The sequence below is a fragment of the Peromyscus maniculatus genome, chromosome 5 (assembly GCF_049852395.1).
Source record: "Peromyscus maniculatus bairdii isolate BWxNUB_F1_BW_parent chromosome 5, HU_Pman_BW_mat_3.1, whole genome shotgun sequence".
Taxonomy (NCBI): Eukaryota; Metazoa; Chordata; class Mammalia; order Rodentia; family Cricetidae; genus Peromyscus; species Peromyscus maniculatus.
Genome location: NC_134856.1, coordinates 88,539,836 through 88,559,818, shown reverse-complemented (window position 1 = coordinate 88,559,818; position 19,983 = coordinate 88,539,836). Strand labels below are relative to the sequence as shown.

Here is a 19,983-nt window from a genome sequence, read left to right as displayed (position 1 = left end):
TGTATGTTAATAAATAAAGTTGTCTGGGGGTCAGAGCTATTAGAGCCATAGCAAGAGTGTGGCGGTGGTGGCACACGCCTTTAATCCCATAGATATCTGTGTGTTCAGGGTCAGAGTTATTAGAGCCATAGCAAGAGTGTGGCGGTGGTGGCACACGCCTTTAATCCCATAAGATCTCTCTGTGTTCAGGGATACAGTCAGCATTGGAGACATATGCCTTTAAGACCTAGGGGGCTGTACATTCAGACAGTGACGAGGCAGTCATGTGTTTGGGCTTACAACCAATGAGAAGGCAGAACAACATACTATAAAAAAACGAACCGACAGGAAGTAGGTCTCTTTTCGCGAAGCTGGGACAGCAGGAGGAAGGGTGAGATTTTAGCTCTGAGCTCTGACTTCTCGGCTTTCTCTTTTACATTGTTTCTGTGTTTCTTATTTAATAAGACGGTTGGTTACATCTACACAGCTCTGTTCATCAAGAACTGCCTGTGAAATGATTGTTACCTTCTTTGGATATAAACTTCTTAGCAAATCAGTGTATGGTCATAATGGATCAGAAGAAGATAAAATATTTGATTAATATACCGACATTGACAAAAGCTGAAGAAAGTGATTTTTATTTATTTTCAGAATGGGACACATTTTTCTTTGTTTCCTTTTTATTTCTTTCAAGCTCTGGGGTAATTCCAGGCTGAATTGCTACTGAGAAGAAGTGACAAATTCCAGTCATTGGCATGTGAGTGGTCTACTACAGCACTGTCCACAGACCATCCCACGAGGCATGCAGCAGAAGTCCTCACACATTAATATTCATCAGAAAATGGAAAGTTAGGGTGGCCAGAAAAACTGCAAAGACAAAAATTTTTACATACTGCATTTGATTATTCTGTTTCTGGAGGAATAATTTCTATGATTCTGATATTAGTTTGGAAGTATATATTTTTTATTTCTTGTAAGGTGTAGAGTCTGTCTTTATTACTTTCATAAATACTGTTTTCTAATTGAAATAAAACAACAGATAAAGTATTCATTCTCCTTTCCCTGAAACTCAACAGAAAATGCAGAATCAGATAATAAAACATGCATCTACCAAAGAAGCAAAGATAATGTGTTCTTTCTAGTATAGTTTCTCAATAAAACAAAGAACTGGTCTATTTGTCTTGAAATGAAGAAGTCAAGCTACATACTCTGTGTGAACATATGGCTTGAGTAGATAAAATTACTACTAGCAGTCTCATTTTGATTTTTAAATTGATCATTTATTAGCTGCCTGTCACACATAACATAAGGCCTTTGACTCAGAAATACAAACAAAATGTCATACAAGATAAAATTCCATATCTAAGGAGATGCATGTAAAGGATCTCCATACAGTAACAGTCATAAAAGGGAGAAAAAGGTGATTCAAAAAAATAGTAAAATGTGTGTTCTGGTATAATATTGGTATATACTAGTACAATAGTAATATGATATTAGTTCTGGAGATCAAACTAAGATCTACTATCTGCAATTCAAATGACTCCCTTTTCTGAGTCTTAAACATCTTTTTTTATAATTTCCTAATCCTCTGAACTGACTATCTCTGTTTCAGGAAATCAGTACCAACTGTGCTGCTGAACACATCAAGCTAGTGGGTCTCAAAATGAGAGTGTTTAGCTTCTGATTGATCTCAAAATGAGAGTGTTTAGGTTCTGATTGAATGCACAGCAAGAAACAAGGGAAGTTTTTCAAACTATTAAAAACCATTAGAATTCCTGAATCTAGTGAATAGTTTCATATGCAGGCTATAACATGGACTACAGGGTTGATGGGCATGCATTTAATTATGATGCCCAGTACATATGCACAGGACATGCAGATTCAGATGACTAAAGGGAAAATTGAGATTCAGCAGTGATGCTGGCTGACGCAGCATACTCCATGAAATAATACAGATCTTCAGGTACAGCAGATCAGGGTGACCCTGGGTCATCTCAGTCTGCTGGTATAAGGTCAGAACTCTGAACAGACTATAAAAAATTCCAGAAAATTTTTTTCCTAGTCTTGGGCTCTGATTGCCTCTGCTTTCTTTATATTTATTGAGATAACTTTAAAAGCATTCCACCTGAAAATAAATGCAGTAAAGAATGTTACCAAAGGGACTTACACCACTCCAGCTACATATCGCAGATTTCTGTTCAGGCCATCAAGGACTTTCATATCCTCTGGACACAACTGGAATTCAAAAACCTACCACACAGATAGGAAACATTTTACATATTTAGACTGTATGTTTGCCAACCCGCACATTATAAATGCAACAGACTGAACCAACTGTGCAGACAAAATGCTTGAAAAATTTCAGCTCCCACAAAATACAATGATATTTAACAAAACACTCAAGTGAGAAGTGAATACCAGGGACAGCATCACTCAAAACCCCTCCAGATATCGAATCCATCCACAATTTATGGGCAAAGAAGGTTTGAATGGAAGGAGAGGAGGAAAGAAATCTGATGTCATTCAAAGAAGAAAACGTCATTGCTTAGATGATCTAAACAAGGAGTGCAATTTACTGAATGTGAAACACAATTCAGTAATCGTTATTTATATAGTTTTATTTCCATTTATGAACAAATACTCAAAATATGAAAATGTTATTTTGAATACAATTTAAATGGGCATTCTTCTAATATTAACAATGTCTTATACAAAGGAACTAAGGACTTGTTTCCAGAAGGTCATCTTTAATACCGTTTGGGCAGTTTAATCAACAGGATTTTTTACAGTTGTTAATATATTGAAAAAAATGGGTCTATAAATCACTAGAACTGATCTAAAAATTAATACCAAGGTATAATGAAAAAGAAAATATGTCAATCAAATACTAATTGATGAGTTTAAATGATAGACATGGATTGTAAAACTCCTTAAATTTTCCTTTATATTTGAAACACATAAAAAAATTAAGCTGGCTTGTGGGGCATGCCTTTAACCCCAGCACTCAGAAGGCAGAGGCAGATGGATCTCTGTGAGCTCGAGACCAGGCTGGTCTATAAAGCAAGTTCCAAGATAGCCAGGGTTGTTACACAGAAAAACTATGTCTCAAAAAAAAAAACAAAACAAAAAAACCCTGAAATTATTACAAAAAACTATAAGCATGTTTTATGAACAAATAAAATATTAGACATACAAAACCCTCAGAGTGAAAATTATAAAAGTTAGTATATGTAAAAGCTCATCTAAATATCAGGGAGTTCCTATCACAATCAACAACTGGACACCACAATATTGTCAAAAGTCCATGATCTCGAAAATAACAAAGAGTCCCAAGCAATATTAAACAAATATGTAAACACTCTGAGTGAAATCTGGCAAATTGATGCTATTAAGGAAAGTCCACACATATCAAAATGAGCCATGTTTGGAGGCATATGCCAGTAGTCCCAGACTTGGAAGGTAGAATTAGGAAAATTAGAAATTCAAGATTATCTTCAGCTGCATATAAACCTGGATGCTAGACTGTCACAGAAAACCCACTTTAGCCACAAAATATACCACACACCCTAAATACAACAGCAACCACAGAAACAAACTCCAGAAAACACCTGTGATCTACAGAGTACATGAAACTGAAATTAGCCAAGATTTGTGTCATTCACTTTTCTCACTCCTACCATGAGGTAGCAGAGTAATTTATTAATGCCACCTTCATGGCTGAACTTCCTGACATAAAAATATGTATATCTATTTATTAGAAAACCAGAGATAAGGCCTCTTATAAAAATATAAAATTCAAACAACGGCGATTCCACACAGGATAAAAAGTTTTAAATGGATATAAAGTACACTTGCTTGGAAATGTAAGATAGAAGGACTAAGTTCAAACAAGTCTTTTGAGCTGGAGAAGTACTACATAGGGTGATTTTGTTAGGGCCAGAAAAACCCAATGCCTCACTCATCACCTGCATGTTCTCTTTGATCCTGGCCTCATTGAGACTTTTTGCAAGGACCACAACCCCACGCTGGATCTGGTAGCGAAGGGCAATCAAGGCTGGAGTTTGCTTGTATTTTTTTGCCATGGAAGCAAGAACTGGGTCATCCAAGAGAACAGGAGTGCTCTGATCTACCCTAGAATAACAGGGGGGAGAGAATGAATTCTTCAATGTATTTGTCATGTTAAGCAGTTCTGAGACCATGGTTTCTCAAATGCAGACCCTCAGTCTGTAACACTATTACCATCTTTCATTCTCTCCAAAGTGAAAATTCTCTCTGCCCATAGTTCATTTGAATATGAACTCCAGAAACATAGAATTGCAAGACTGAAAGAATTCTGTCAATTATTTCCAGAAGCTTAGTTCCTAATGTCAACATTACCAATGTTTGTCTCGATGGGTGCCCAGAGCACTGTAGGCAACCAGAACAATGTCTTTTGACTTGCAGAAATCCAGCAGTTTGCTCTGATTGAGATAAGGATGACATTCCACCTGCAGAAGGATGATGGAGAGATGCCATATTATATAAAACTCCATACTATTACAAAGATCGTTTTAAATAAATAAGCTAAATTAGGAAAACCTGTGTATCATAACATATGAATTTGAATATGTTAAGGCTAATGTGATGGTTCATGCATGTTATCCCAGAACATAGGTCACCAAGGCAGTAAGTGTCACTAATTCAAGGCCAGCCTGTGCTGCAGTCAGAGATTACTTCTCAGAAAACAAAAGGAAAGGCAAAAGAGAGAAATGAATAGAGAATCTAAAAAATAGAGCTGTGATCATATAGTTTTAATTGACACATGTTGACTTTACATATTAATGGTTTTCATAAAGATATGTTTATGTAGTAATATCAAATACTTCGACTCTATTCATACCATCATTTTATTTTTCCCTTTTCTACAATTTCCATTCAATCCCCCAGATTTTTGTTTTTTAAAGTTTTAATGGTAAGAGTAGGAGAGCCAAGACCCTATTAGTGCAGGTGTAGGTGAGCCAGTCCTGAAGTTGTAAACATGGGAGAGCTGGCTCCATTTCTCATCTGCCCAGGCCAAGACTCAAGGTTATGACTTGGCCTGTCCCAACATCCACCCCATCTATGACCTGCTGCAGCATGTGAAGGAATCTGACCCGCAGACCCAAAGCTGCAGGATCTCCAAAACGCAGGGCAACAACAGGATACCCAGGAAGGGTCCTAGTGAGGACCCAGCATCGATAGTGTAGTAGAAAACAGAGGCTTCAAACCAGAGCAATGACTTTTTGCAATGAACACTTGCAAGTAAAGTATATGGACTAAAGAGTCTATGGCGTGACTCACTATGTCACACTGCAGCTTCCGTGCCGAGATTTTTTTTTTAACTTTTAAATTTTTTCCCTTTCTATTTTTCCTTTTGTCTCTTAAATTTTGTTTTATTGGGAGGGTGCAGGGGCAAAGGGCAGATGCAAAGGGATGGGGAAATGAATGGGATCATGATATGTAATGTAAAAGACACATAGAATAAATAAAAAGTTTTAATGGTTGTAGGTTCTCCTCTATTGACTATGATCTTACCTACTAAATGGAGATAGTATTAAACAACCCCTAAGTACTTATCTTTATACCACAGAGTAGTGCATCTCTCACCCTCATCAGAGAATATTCTTTTGCAGTAGATGGTAACTAATGCAGAGACACACAACTAGTCAATGGGCAAAGAATAAGAGACTACGTGGAGTGTTCAGCCTTAAATGAGGCATCTGAATTACAGCCCCTCCTAAGGTTTAGGGATTATTGCAGAAGAATGGGCAAAAAGATTGCAGACCAGAATGACTAAAGAAAAACAGTGCTTTTGAGCTGTGGCAGAGCCATTGTACACCTGATGTCATGGCAGTTGTGACAGCATGTATAAGACCTACACATACTAAAACCAACCAATGTCCCAGCAAGGCTGTAAAAGATGCCCATGAAGTCCCATTCCCATCTGATGAGCTATTGGCAATTGATGACTGCTGGGAGAGAAAGAATGAGTTTTTTTTCATGGATGGGGCACTCAAGCAGCAATCTATGATCCAGTATGTACTCATGCACTTACTGACAAAACTAAGTAGAACTGGTGAGCGGTCAGGCTTGAAATCATATACATACCACCAACAAAAGTAGACTCAATAGGCTGTAAATATGTGTGTATATACATACATGCATGCATATACATATACGTATGTAATAATAGTAATCAATAAAATGGGGGCTATCAATTTAAGGAGGACATGGGGTTCAAAGGAGAGTCACTAGAGGAGAAGTGATTCAATTTTATTTCAATTAAAACATATTGAAAATAAAATAAAATAATTAAAAAGGGCAAGCAACAACGACAAAAAAACAGAACAGCACAAGAAGTTGGGAGAGAAAAGTGGAGGAAATAAGGGAGAAATTAGAGGGGAGGAAGTTGTGAGCATGTTTAAACAAAACATTTTATGTATATATGAAATTATCAAACAATAAAAAAACTTTTGATGTCTATGTTCCTTGGAAAAGTAAAAAAAATAAATATTAGATGAACTAATCCTAATTACAAAATTTTATATGTCAATACTGTTTTCTCTATGAGGAATCATGACTGATTCTAAATGTGGGACAGGGAATAGGCTTTCAAGGTTTTGACTACTAAACAGCACAATAAAACAAGAACTTGATCAAATACTCTTGTGGGAAAGCCTAGAGGCTGAAACAACAAATTTGGTAGAGGTCTCAAAAGTGTATTTTGGCAGATATCAGCATTAACAAAAAATCAATTCAGATATATGCAGTAAATAAATTAAATGATTTCATGGTATGTGCACATGAGAAAGACACACATGACACATACATATGAGAGAGGGAAAGAGATGGAGAGATGGAAGAGAGAGAGAGAGAGAGAGAGAGAGAGAGAGAGAGAGAGAGAGAGAGAGAGAGAGAGAGAGAGAGAGAGAATGTAAAACTATGTATGTACTGGTGGTAATTACAATAGTAACTCCTTCTGAAACATTTGTAACTAAAAGTATTAACTTTATCTAATGGGTAAAATTTCATAATGTGTCTATCTCTACCTCACAAATGAATTTTTAAGTAGACAATCAATAAGGAATATGAGCAGAGTGGGTAAAAGTGACAGTTGGTATTTCCAAACCCCAACATAATAACCATCTCTGGCAAAAATCACTTAGGAGTTATCTAATATTTTGTTGGACTATGAAATATTAATTCCTTTCATGTATCTATGTCACAGTGACTACAATGGAAGAAAAAATATTTTTAAAAGAAGAGATCTGCCTAACATTAGCATTACCACATAGTCAAATGGACTTAAGCAGGAGGACAGCTTATCAATACATGCTACTTAGTTGAGTCCAATTTGGGGTCATATCACAATAATGACATTTTGAAGGAAAAAAATGTTTAAAATTAGTGCAATAAATCTTCCAGACATAAATGTAATTGCACAAGCTTGCAATAAAACAAGGATCTTTCATTAAAGTACACATATCTGATCAACCCACACTATTTAAAAAGTAGAGGTTGATAGTCATACTTGCAACAAGCTTTGAAAAACTAAGCAACAGAGTTTATGTATACATGTACCTGTAATTTGCAACCTGGTGAAATGTGAATGTTTTAAGTGGGGATAAAGAATCGTGAATGTTCTGTAGCAGAAATTCAAATTTTACAGTGCTTTAAATTGGTTCTTATAAAAATTGAAGAAATATAATTATTGATAGAGAGAACATTAATTTTTAAAACGTAATATGACAAATGGTGCTTAGTCATGATATACCAAATACGGAATAAGTTCACATTTCCTATATAGAACTCTTACTTGTCCAATAAATGCTGTTAAAAAGATCTTAGAGGATGGAACCATAGACACAAAGAATTTATTTCTCAATTTATTTGATGCCGCAAACCAGAAGAAATTGAAATATGCTCAAGAACAAAGCCAGCTGAAGTATTCTTCAAAGGTCCTGGGTGTTAATTTCATATTCCCAAATAGTATCATCACAAGCAGGAAGCTCCCTGCCTCTAACCCTGGTGAGCTTCAAAGTATGCAGTAATTTTTAATGTAGCTGAAACCTGGTCCACAAGCCAGAAACCAGGCAAGAAAAATCAGTCAGGCATCTAAACTCCACAGGAACCCAGAACAGCATCATGTTACTTTCACAGCATCCTTGTTCACTAGCCACCCAGGCTTTCTCAGTCTTATCTAAGCCCAGTTCCTTAGAGCACCTGCCCATTAATCATTGCTCATTTTCATATGCCACAGATATTCATCCTTCCTTTGGAGTGTGATTAATGACTACAGTCTACCTTGATCATCTGTATCTCTCTAAAATCATAGATACAACTAAGGAAAGAATCTGTCAATACATTCCACCGAGACCTCATAGTGCAAAACACAATCTAGTGTTGTGTATGTCCTATGCATAAACACTCTGCTGTCAGCTTCTGGTGTTCCACAAAACGAAGATGAACAATACAAACGTACCTATCAACCACTGACAAGAAGGAGGAGTGCAAAGAGAAGGAAGAAGAAGATGAGGAGAATAAGGAGGAGGAAGAGGAGGGGAATGAAGAACAAAGAGAATGAGTGTTTTCACCTGGTTGCACACAGGCTTGTACTTGAGCCCTGGCTTGTTCAGGATCATCTCCAGCTGCCTGCAGTTAAAGTTGGACACCCCAATGGACTTGGCCAGTCCTGCATCCTTACATTTCTCCATGGCCTAGAAAGGAAATGTGTAGTGATAGAATAGGTAGAATAGTCTGTTGGAGACAGACTTCTATAAATTTTACTGTTAGAAATCACACTGTGAAGAAATAAAAATGAACTTAACTGGAATTGAGTCTTAAGAATAATAAAAGTTGTAAGAAAATTATAACATTAACCAAAGAGTCCTGTGCTCTCCTCAGGAAACCAGAATCTTTACTGCATAATCATTTCCCCAAGCTATTTGCTTAATTTCTATTACATCGCAACAATGCGTGCTCCTCCAGTTCTTAAGGAAACTATCCTTTATGTCGATGATTTGTTTTACATCACAGAAGACACATGCCACCCTCACAAGTGGAGTTGTGACAAGTGTCTCCATCTGTGCATTTTTTTCTTTGTTGTCTAATCCTAGTACTCACCTCCCAGGTATCACAGAGATCCACTTTGTCAGATATAGCTTTTCCATGTTCATCTATTGGAAAATACTCTTCTCCTGGCTGGAAAAGAAATAAATACTAAAGTAATCTCTTAAAAAAATGCATTTCCTCAACAATAACAATGATCCCAGAAAGAAATGTGGTTGAAACAGTCTTCCATCAGATGGATCATAGTTTCTGAAATTATACTTGATATGAGTTGTAAATGTAGAACTGCAAGAAATGTCCTTATGTCGTAAGGTTCTATTTTCATGCATATATTATAATTGTTCATAAACACTACATCTCTGGGTCTTTATTGTGGTATCCTAGTTGACCTGTGTGTTTGTTTACTGTCTCTCACTTTGAAACTTGGCAACATTGCCATAAATACCAGCGAGAAGGAATGTCATCATTAACTCAAGATGAACAATCAGTGTTCTTCACATTGTATTGTTCATGAATAATTACCATAAAGCAATGAAAAAAGAAATGATCAAACAAGGTTATTTTTGTTATTTTCAATATATATGTGCATATGTGCAACTATATATGTTTGTGCAGGTATTTGTGTATGTGTGTGCACATAAATGGGAAGGCCAGAGTTCAATGTCTGATATTGTTCCTCAAGATAGTATCCACCTTGATTTTTTTGAGATATGATATCTCATTGGATGAACTCATGTTTTTAATGAAACTGTCTGATCTGTAAAAAACACAGAGACTCCCCTTCCTCTACACCTACCGCACTAGGATTACTCACATGAACATCCTCACATAGATTCTGGGCATCAAATTGATATCCTCATGCTTGCAGGCAAGTAATTTACCAAGAGAATAATCTACTCAAGTCTGATCAGGACTCTTTTAAAAATTAATTCTGGTGCTTTAAAATACAGAGAGGTAGAGATAGATTGATTACCTATATCTGTAACCTGCAGTACGGACATAACCAACACCAGTAGAAATTGTCTCCACAAACCAAAATGAACATGTAGTAATATATAGATAAGAAATAACAAACACAGACATTTCTCAAGTATACTTAAAAGCCTGAAACTAGTCATAGCTTGGATTCTTTCTTAATATAATTAATTTCTAAAATAAAGAAAACTGAGTTTGTATAGCTTTATAGATTCTTACTTCAACCAGCCTAGAGCACAGTCATGCTGACATAGAGGAGGTTTTTTTAATGATGCAAATCACCCACCTTCAGGGCCATTGGGAAATTAATGAGGTAGAGATCCACATAGTCCAACTGAAGTTTCTTCAGTGATTGCTCCAAGCAAGACTTAACCAGCTCTGGACGATGGAAAGTACACCAAAGCTACAGAAGTTAAGTAATAAAAATCGGATTGAATTTCCAGATTGTAACAATTCATTAATTTTTGTTTACTTCACCTGATATGAAGATTTTTTTCTGTTGATTTGAAACTTGTTCCTATGGGGAAACATTCCACTTCTCAAATTTCTTTTAACCTGATTAGCTATGTAAGCTTATATGTGTGTGTTATGAATTAACTAGGACTTTGCTCAAGACCCAAAATTTTTATCACTTAATAATAATAATTATCATTAAAATTATGTTTCACTGAATTAATAAATTCATGATGGTAAACTACTCTCTCTCTCTCTCTCTCTCTCTCACTGTCTCTCTCTCTCTCTCTCTTTCTCTGTGTGTGTGTGGGGGGGGTGTTAGCTATTGGCCACTCCTATTCATGTTGCTATATAGAATGTGGAGGCCAGATGTTGAGCCTAGGTGTCAGCCTCTATCTCTCTCTTTCTTATGTAGCTTTAATTTATGCAACTATAGGGAAATATTTTGAATATTTTGTTATATTTTATATAATTTAAACAGTATTAGTTATATCTTGCTAAGCACTAAAAGTTCTGTCTTATAAAAATTCTCCCTTATTGATAAAAATGACTAAATATTTTCATAGTGATGAGAATGTTTTGCAAGTTGTTCTGGACATAAGCAAAGTCACTGTCTTCCACAGTCCATGTTACATCATATTCCTATGACCTGAGACAGAAACTGTGAAGTGAGACATAAAAAAGGAGAGGAATCAAAAGTAAGTTCTTAAATCTAAACACAGTAATGATGAGAAAGTCATCATCTTACTCTGTGTTCACCACTGCATACAATATGCAAACACATGAATAAAACAGGTTTAGTTCACTAAAAAAATTATATACCCCCCCTTCAGATATCATAGTTCATTTATTTGGATACCATATGCACAATACCTTTGAGGTGTAAAATATATCTTCCCTCTTCACAGTGCCGTCTTCAATCTTGCTTCGGATGGCTAGTCCTACCTCCTCTTCATTCTGGTACATATGGGCAGAATCTATATGGCGAAACCCAGCATCTATAGCTATTTTTGTGGCTTCTGTAGCCTTACTCTTGGATACCTAAAAGAGCAACCCAAAGCAGCATTTAGAGATAGACATGATCAGCTCCTAATCGTGGGTCCAGTCCTTCTCTGTTTTAATACATGGAATAATTCTAGCCTGGTGGAACAAAAAAACCAAGCTAGACCTACAAAGTCACCTGGGGATTCAGTGACCCAATACCACATGCTGGCTCCATCCATCCTGGTCTATACCCATTTTAACTCTCACTCCCAATGCCATTGTTTTTATTTCCCATTTTTTATTGTTTATACACATCATGCTGCTTTTCATGTATTTTCTACTTCAATCTTTAGAATTTTACTAGCTATAAGTTTGCTTGAAAAATGGGCAGAGTATTCTACATATGAAAGCAGGGTGACTTTCATAAAATATAATTTGAATTTCATTTTTAGATAATAGTCATTTGAAAGAAGAGAAAAATCTAGAGCATAGGAAGAAAAATTTTCCAACTACTGACTTCATACATGACAGGTAACTGAAATATACTATGTAAAGAATTTGAAAGACTGGCAAAAATCATGTAGTTCATTTTTTTAAAAAAAATGAATAAATGATCAAAATAGACATTTCCCAAAAGGAGAAATACATTGTAACCAAATATTTAAAGTCTCTATAACATTCATTTTCAGGCATTGAAGCAGAAAAAAAATGTACTTAAACAAAAGAAAAACACAGTTCCAGGATAAGCAGCAGCCAGAGATCACACCTTTTCTCTGAAAAGTCTTTCTCTCACACAATGCATAGCCCTAGCCTTGGAGAAACTGAGAACCCCAGGGACCCCAGTGTCACCAGGAAGTGGGTGACTTTACAAGTCAGGTGGACATCCATTCATTCCTATTCTATTTCTTTTGAATTTTCAAACCAAGCATCACTGTTTTTACCTCTGAAGGTATAGCAGTACCAAAACCAAGCACTGGAATGAAGTGACCATCATTCAGTTCCACACGGTGACACTTGGAGTTCATCATCTGTCACTCTTCAGGATAAGCTGGCTCTGCTTGATGTTCCCCTTCATAGGGCATTTAACTTATGGGAGTTCCTGCCCCACCTGCCTAGTTAAAGATTAGCCTATGCCACACAGAAGAAGTTAAGACAAGTTCTACATGTGATAAGAGAATGAGAGCCACCTCACTTCCTTATATGGAAGAAACTACCCACAAAAATTACCATATTATGATTCAGAGTTTATTGAGTTCATTGTATTTGCCCATTACTATCTTCCATAAAGCATTTTGAATTAATAGGAGACATTGACTGAGAAATTATTTATTGCTTCAGACTAAAATAAAATTCAAGATTCTTGTTTTCTTGTCTCATTGTTACAGTAAAGCCAGATCCTATAGAAAATGTACACAAAAGAAACAAAATGGTTATGGATTTGTTGCTGTTCAAATTTTAAGCCTCAAAACTAAATTTGAAGAAAAATTACAGTTTTTCATTTTCCCATTGAGAGATTATAAAATAAAGGGAGGCATCTAGGTTGTTTCCAGGTTCTTGCTATTATGAATAATGCTGATATGAACATAGTTGAGCATGTGTCCTTGTGGTAAGATTGAGTATTCCTTGGGTATATGCCCAAGAGTGGTATAGCTGGGTCTTGAGGAAGACTTATTCCCAATTTTCTGAGAAACCACCATACTTATTTCCAGAGTGGTTATACAAATTTGCATTCCCACCAACAGTGGAGGAATGTTCCCCTTGCTCCACATCCTCTCCAACATAAGCTGTCTTCAGTATTTTTAATCTTAGCCATTCTGACAGGTATAAGATAGTATCTTAGATCGTTTTGATTTGTATTTCCCTGATGACTAAGGATGTTGAGCAATTCTTTAAATATCTTTCAGCCATTTGAGATTCTTCTGTTGAGAATCCTCTATTAAGCTCTATAGCCCATTTTTAAAATTGGATTGTTCAGTATTTTGATGTCTAGCTTTTTGAGTTCTTTATATATTTTGGAGATCAACTCTCTGTCAGATGTGGGGTTAGTGAAGATCTTTTCCCATTCTGTAGGCTGTCATTTTGTCTTATTGACTGTGTCCTTTGTTCTACAAAAGCTTGTCAGTTTCAGGGAGTCCCATTTATTAATTTTTGCTCTCAGTGTCTGTGCTACTGGTGTTATATTTAGGAAGTGGTCTCCTGTGGCAAGAACCTGGAAACAACCTAGATGCTCCTCAACTGAAAAATGGATAAAGAAAATGTGGCACATATACACAATGGAGTACAACAGCAGTTAAAAAAAAAACAATGATATCATGAAATTTGCAGGCAAATGGATGGGACTAGAAAATATTATCCTGAGTGAGGTAACCCAGACTCAGAAGGACAAAGATAGTATGTACTCACTCGTAAGTGGATACTAGATGTAAGGCAAAGTATAACCAGACAGCTCCAGAAAAGCTAGCTAACAAGGAGAGACCCTAAGAGAGACACATAGCCCAGAGAAGGAGAAATAGATGAGATCTACATGAGCAAACTGGGAGTGGTGGGGTAATGGAGGGCAGAGAATGGGGGCTGATAACATAAGGAAATGGGAGGGTCGAGCTAGAACAAGGATAGAGTGGGAGAGCAAGGAAAAAGATACCATGATAAATGAAGACATCATGGGAATAGGAAGAAGCAGGGTTCTGGGGAAGCTCTCAGGGATCCACAAGGATGATCCCGCCTTGGACTACTGGCAATGATCCAGAGGATACCAGGACTGGTCTACTCTGGTGACCAGTCTAGTGAATACTCTAACTGTCATCATAGAGCCTTTGTCCAGTGACTGATGGAAGCAGATGCAGAGATACACAGCCAGGAACCAGGCTGAGCTCTGGGAATCTAATCAATGAGAGAGAGAAGGGATTCTGTGGGCAGGGGACGTCGAGGTCATGAAGGGAAAATGTGCAGAGATGACCAGAAACACTAGTGGAAACCCTTGAACTGTGAACTAATAACTATGGAGCACCCATAGGACTAGACTAGGCCCTCTGGATATGGGAGACAGTTATTTAGCTCAAACTGTTTAGGGGGAACCCAGGCAGGGGGATTGGGATCCATCCCTGGTGCATGGGCAGGCTTTTTGGAGCCCAGTGCCTGCTATGTGACACCTTGCACAGCCCTGGTGCAGTGGGGGCTTAGACCTGTCTCAGTTGAGTGTGCCAGGCTCTGCTGACTCTCCATGGGAGACCTTGATTTGAAAAATGTGGGGATTAAGAGGTGGGTTAAGGGTGTAGGCTGGGGGTGGGAAGAGGGAAGAGGTGGGATCTGTGGTTGGTATGTAAAGTGAATAGAAAATTTCTTAATAAAAAAATGAAAAAAAAAATAAAGAGAGCAAGAAGGGATATATGGGAGGGATAGAGAAAGGAAAAGGAAGGGGAAATTATGTAAGTATTTTATAACCTCAAAAATAAATACATTCAAAAAATCTCTGGGCAACTTATTTGAAAAGGAAAAGTTACCAAAGTTTATGGAACCATGAATCTACTAAAGATGGCTATACATTATCAGTATGCACAAATATATTTTATTTACAGTACAAGGTCCAGAGGTTTTCAGAAATTAAAATGGGAGGTGAGAGTTCACTCTACTCATTGAATTATACTTTTAGAATCCATTTATGGTCAAAGACTACTTAATTGTGTGATAAGGGACCTAATTCCTGAACTTCAAGTTCACCCTTATCTTCTGTGCAAGAGTTTGATAATTTTTATATAGGGAGATATTGTGAAGACTATAAATGGAGGTGGTTACATTTTAGAGCGCATATCATGCCAAATATGGAAAGATTGAGGATAACACTCCAGCTTCCTCATTGGTAAGTCTGTGAGTGACCTTACACCTGAAAGAGAAGTGATATCCAGAGAAGGAGGATAATTACTTCTTTTTGCTTCTCCTACCTAATGCAGTTTTTCAAATTTGATATATAACAACACAATTAAACTTTAATGTATCAGAGTTTCCATAAAAGACAAACTTTTGCTTAAAGGCTGACTCCCACATGACTATTTCCTTGTAGGAGGGATATAACTTCTTATATATGGATCACTGCCTTAGAGTACACATCTTACTGCTAATGTTAATAATATGGTATATAGATCGAATGGTGTCATTGGAAAGTTGACATCACACGCTGCTGTCTAGGTAGTTCATAAGTAACATGCTGAACCTTAGATGGTACCTGGGAACATTGAGTTCTCCCCAATCCATAGCATAATGATTACAGTTCTCTATGGACTACATACAGTGAGGATCATTTGTTTTTGTACAAGCTTTCTTTTGGGAAACAGGAACTTGGGGATGTGTTATATCAGGTGTATTATTATTTTATATTATCATTATATACGATTTTGTGTAATAAACTGTGAATTAAAGACAGGTGTAGAGGCTCTAAATGGCTTCAATTTAAAACAACTTCAGTATAGATTCGGTAACCTCAGTGTTTGGAGAATTTAGTACATTTTGCATGGATTCATTGGGAGAAGACTCATTCATAGAAGATTGAACATTAATTCTCTTGGATATCTCTTACACAATTTTCTGTTTAAATTTCATGCTTTCATATTGTTGTATAAAACAACTAGTGCGTAATTATTTGAGGAGCCCTGTGAGGCTTCTAGAAAATAATGATTATGGGTGTTATAGGGAATCTACAATGCCAATGGCTAAGTCATGATCGTCTGGGACTGAAAAGGTCCTTGGGTTGTTCAATTCCTATTACTAAATAAGAAGAATCCAGGCAAACAAGAATGGACTCTTCACTGCAAGTGGACAACCCACTAAAGTTGTAGGGAAAAGTTGGCATTTGGGAAGTTTATGTATTGTGCATGAATAATTTCTCAACATTTGAATGTTTAAATGTCGAGTATGGCTACAGAGGACTAGATGCTGGAGTCTGCCGTGTTGATGGTGTTCAACTGTGCTGAGATGAAGAGAAGACAGGACTGGAGAAGTCTTCTGAAGGAAGACTGAAGGTGGCACTGTGAAGAAAGGAGCCGGTTCTATACTTCAAAGATATTGCATTTTATGTGTGATGACTAATGATGTGTTGAAATTATATTTATGAATTTAGATAAGTAATTATTGGTGAATTGTATATTACATGATGTGTTCGAGAGAAAGATGATGGCTTTCTCATCCATACATTTAAAACATATGCTATGCACAGTTACTGCTTTCTGCGTCTGATTTCACATGGACTATGGAAGATATCAACTTCTTTTGTGTCTGGATTGTTTTACAAAACCATTCTTTGATCTTAAATCACATGTCACCCTTATCAAGGAACTACGTGAGAGAGAACATTGCAAACAAACACTTTTGGTGCTAAATAAAACAGAACTAACTTGCCTCCTATGGTGTACAGAAGCTAATATAATGCGCAAAATATCCATTCAGTTATATTAGAAAGGGACACTAATTCTTTTCCCCTTGAATTGATTGACTACGTTGAACCCTTCAGCTGTTTACCAGTAAAATGAACTATAACTCATATAATGAACCATTATTATTACTTGAACAGTTGTGTCTCCTGAGTAATCTCTTTGATTGTTCACAACATTTACTTATAACAACCAAATGTATAAGAAAGTTTACTTTTTTAAACTAAATGAAAAGAAATCTGTTGTTTTGACAAAGATTCAAGTTGTCCCTTAACCTGCGCATATGGACAATGAGTTACATGTTCTTCACAATATATATACACAAGTATATGAGTAAATAAGTAAATAAATGGAAAACATTTAAGAATAATTCCAGAGGAGCTCTAGCCATTGAGCTATATCCCTAGCAATGAAGCTTTTTCCCTCTTAATATATGAAGATTAACTCACTCAATACAGTGAGCTTTTATGTTGGATATTTTTTGAACATTTTAATATTTTCCTCCACTGTCTTCTTGCCTTCCTGGTTTCAAAGTGGTCTCATGGTATTCGTATCTTGCTGCTCTAAAGCTATTGTGTCATCCTTCCTCTGGCTGTTTTCAGATATTCTTTGGCTTTGATTTTATGAACTTAGATACAATGTGTCATAAATTAGTTTTTTTCTTTTGTTTTGTCATATATCTCCCTTCACATTCTTCCAGTCTCCCCAATATGTCATTTTTCTCATTGTTTCGGAAATGGTTTCTACCATTTCAAAAGTTCCTGGCATGTTTGCTCTTTCTTCTTTTGCTGTTCTAATTACAACAACGACACACTTTTTGCAATGTCCCATAGTTTTCAATGTTTTTGATTTGCAACATTTTCTCATTTTTCTTTATACATACGAGTTTCAGGATTCCCTACTGATATTTACCAAAGGTCCTTAGAATTCTTGTATGTGTCAGGGTATATGGACGAACTATCTTGGAATCAGAGCACATGTGTCTCCCCATTAGAGATCCTCACAAATCCAGGCTGATTAATTTTCCCTTGTTGAAGAAGTAAGGCATTTGTTCCTCACCCAAGATTCCAGCCACTCCCTTCTTCCTGTATCCCCACCATGATGTGTGTAATTCTACCCCAGCATTTCCTGGTCTTGGGAGTTGCTCTGTAGGAAATAGAAGGTTAACTGAAGAGGACATTCCAGTTATGCTGCTTTTGGAAGGCCATCACCTGTGCTGGCCACACATGGTCACTATCCTGCAACATTGCCTGCGGGTCACTGAACTCCTGAAACTAAGCCCTCATACATGTCCCCTAAGGCAATCTAATAAACTCACTGGTTCACAAAGCTGGACTTAGAAGGAAGTGTTCTTTATGGCCTGGTGTGAGGGCTTTCAATGTGGTGAATGAGCATTTGTTTACTTTTCCCCAGACACAGGTTACAACATCCTGCCAAGTAGTCGTAATGTCTGTTACTGTTTATGAAGTTTTTCTGACCTTCCTTAGGATTTCTACCTCTATAATTTCATCATTCTCCTGAATTTGAACCCTTGACATGATTTTTCCTCTAGAGTCAATAGCCATTTAATTTCAGTCATATTGTCCCAACACCTCTATATTATATTATATTTGTTTTAAACATTGAGACTATTTTTGTCACTTGGTGAGCCTATTTGCTAAGTGTAGAAATAATACATGAGGTAGTAGGAACAAAGAATAATGAAAGTAAGTAGAGTGTGCTATGTAGAGGGAATCTGGTTGAGACTTGGTTTGTGCTATTTACTGCATCTATAGATGTCAGAGCAAAACTTTCCCATGTTTGGTTCAACTCTTGTCTCCTCACTGCCATTGGTTTATCCTAGAGACTTCCTTTACCATCAATACTGCAGAGTCAGCTCTTTCAACCTCAATCCTCTGTGGTCTTATTGCACCCTTCTGTTGTGGTGTTAAAGGAGCAGGCAGAAGAAGTACCCTCCAGTGCAGTGAGCAATTAGTGTACTTGCTCCCATTGAATTTGGCCTTTCAGTCTTTTTAGTAGCATGTCACTCAACAGCTCCATCCAGAAGACCAGAGAGTGTGAGAATTGTTTGGTGTTTGATCTGATCATGGAAAGCAAAAGAGATCATGGGTTATATCTTCTCCTTCTTCCAGGTACAATAATCTCTAGAAATTTAGAAATCCTAAAATCATCTGTTATTGTTTTAGTTTTCTTATTAAAGACATGATAAAAACTGCATGTTGTCTATGTATGTTGTGATGGTAATTTTTCTCATCTTGATTTCAGGTAAGGACTTTGGCCTGTGGTTTTGGCTTTCTCATGGTAGCATTAGTTCATCAATTTCTTCTTTATTGTGAGGCAATAAATGGCAGTTTCCAAGTTCTTGACTTAACAGACTTAAAACTGGAAATCTAACTTTTGGTCAGTAATTATATTTGGTCATATTTTGTGAACAACTCTGAGTGAGTTAGATCACACAACTCCTGAATTGTTGCATATTTTCCTTATTATCTTATTGCCTTAGTTATCCTCTAAAATTTAGGTTACCTTTGTTCATGAAAGCTAGTTTAACTCAAATGGAGGGGGGGAAATGCTTGAAATGGGTTTCAATAAATTGACAAAGTTAAAACTTTTTTTAAAGACATAGAATTTTAAATAAAGGTCCCTACACATGAGGAAGAACATTGCTTTTCCTGGAATACCTGGACTCCAGTTTGACACACATCACTAGTTTGAGGGTGCACTGCAAAAAAGTACACTTTTCTTAGATACATTTTCCAAATGATATTGATTCACATTTCCAAGCAAAGACTGGCTCAGCTTGTCTCTACTAGACCTCCCTTCATTAGAGTATTCATGATCCTTGAAGGCTGGTTTCCCCTCAGCTCCTCTCAACCCCCATCCCACCCACCCCCAGCAAAGATACTTCGGTGTCTAGGTTTCTGGAGAAACATTGGGACTCAAGGTCACCCTTCCTATGAATGGTTCACTTTCTACACCATAAGTGATATGCTTTTTTGTTCCTTGAAATACCAGAGAAAAACATTAATAAACACTTGATAACTCCTACTTCCCAGATATTTCTGTTGATGACATTAGATATGTT

At 36.7% G+C, this 19,983-nt stretch overlaps 1 protein-coding gene across 1 annotated transcript; it reads right to left on the bottom strand.

Annotated features, from left to right (window-relative positions):
• Positions 1-601: 601 nt before the first annotated feature.
• Positions 602-19,765, bottom strand: LOC121820827 (estradiol 17 beta-dehydrogenase 5-like). The gene is made up of 9 exons (XM_006987836.4): positions 12,420-19,765; positions 11,368-11,535; positions 10,328-10,444; positions 9,121-9,198; positions 8,592-8,714; positions 4,357-4,466; positions 3,945-4,110; positions 2,147-2,229; positions 602-846 (listed from the first exon to the last, which is right to left on the bottom strand). Exons 1-9 carry the CDS (start codon positions 12,504-12,506, stop codon positions 804-806), a joined length of 975 nt encoding a protein of 324 aa, XP_006987898.4. The 5' UTR covers positions 12,507-19,765; the 3' UTR covers positions 602-803.
• Between the last annotated feature and the right edge of the window lie 218 nt (positions 19,766-19,983).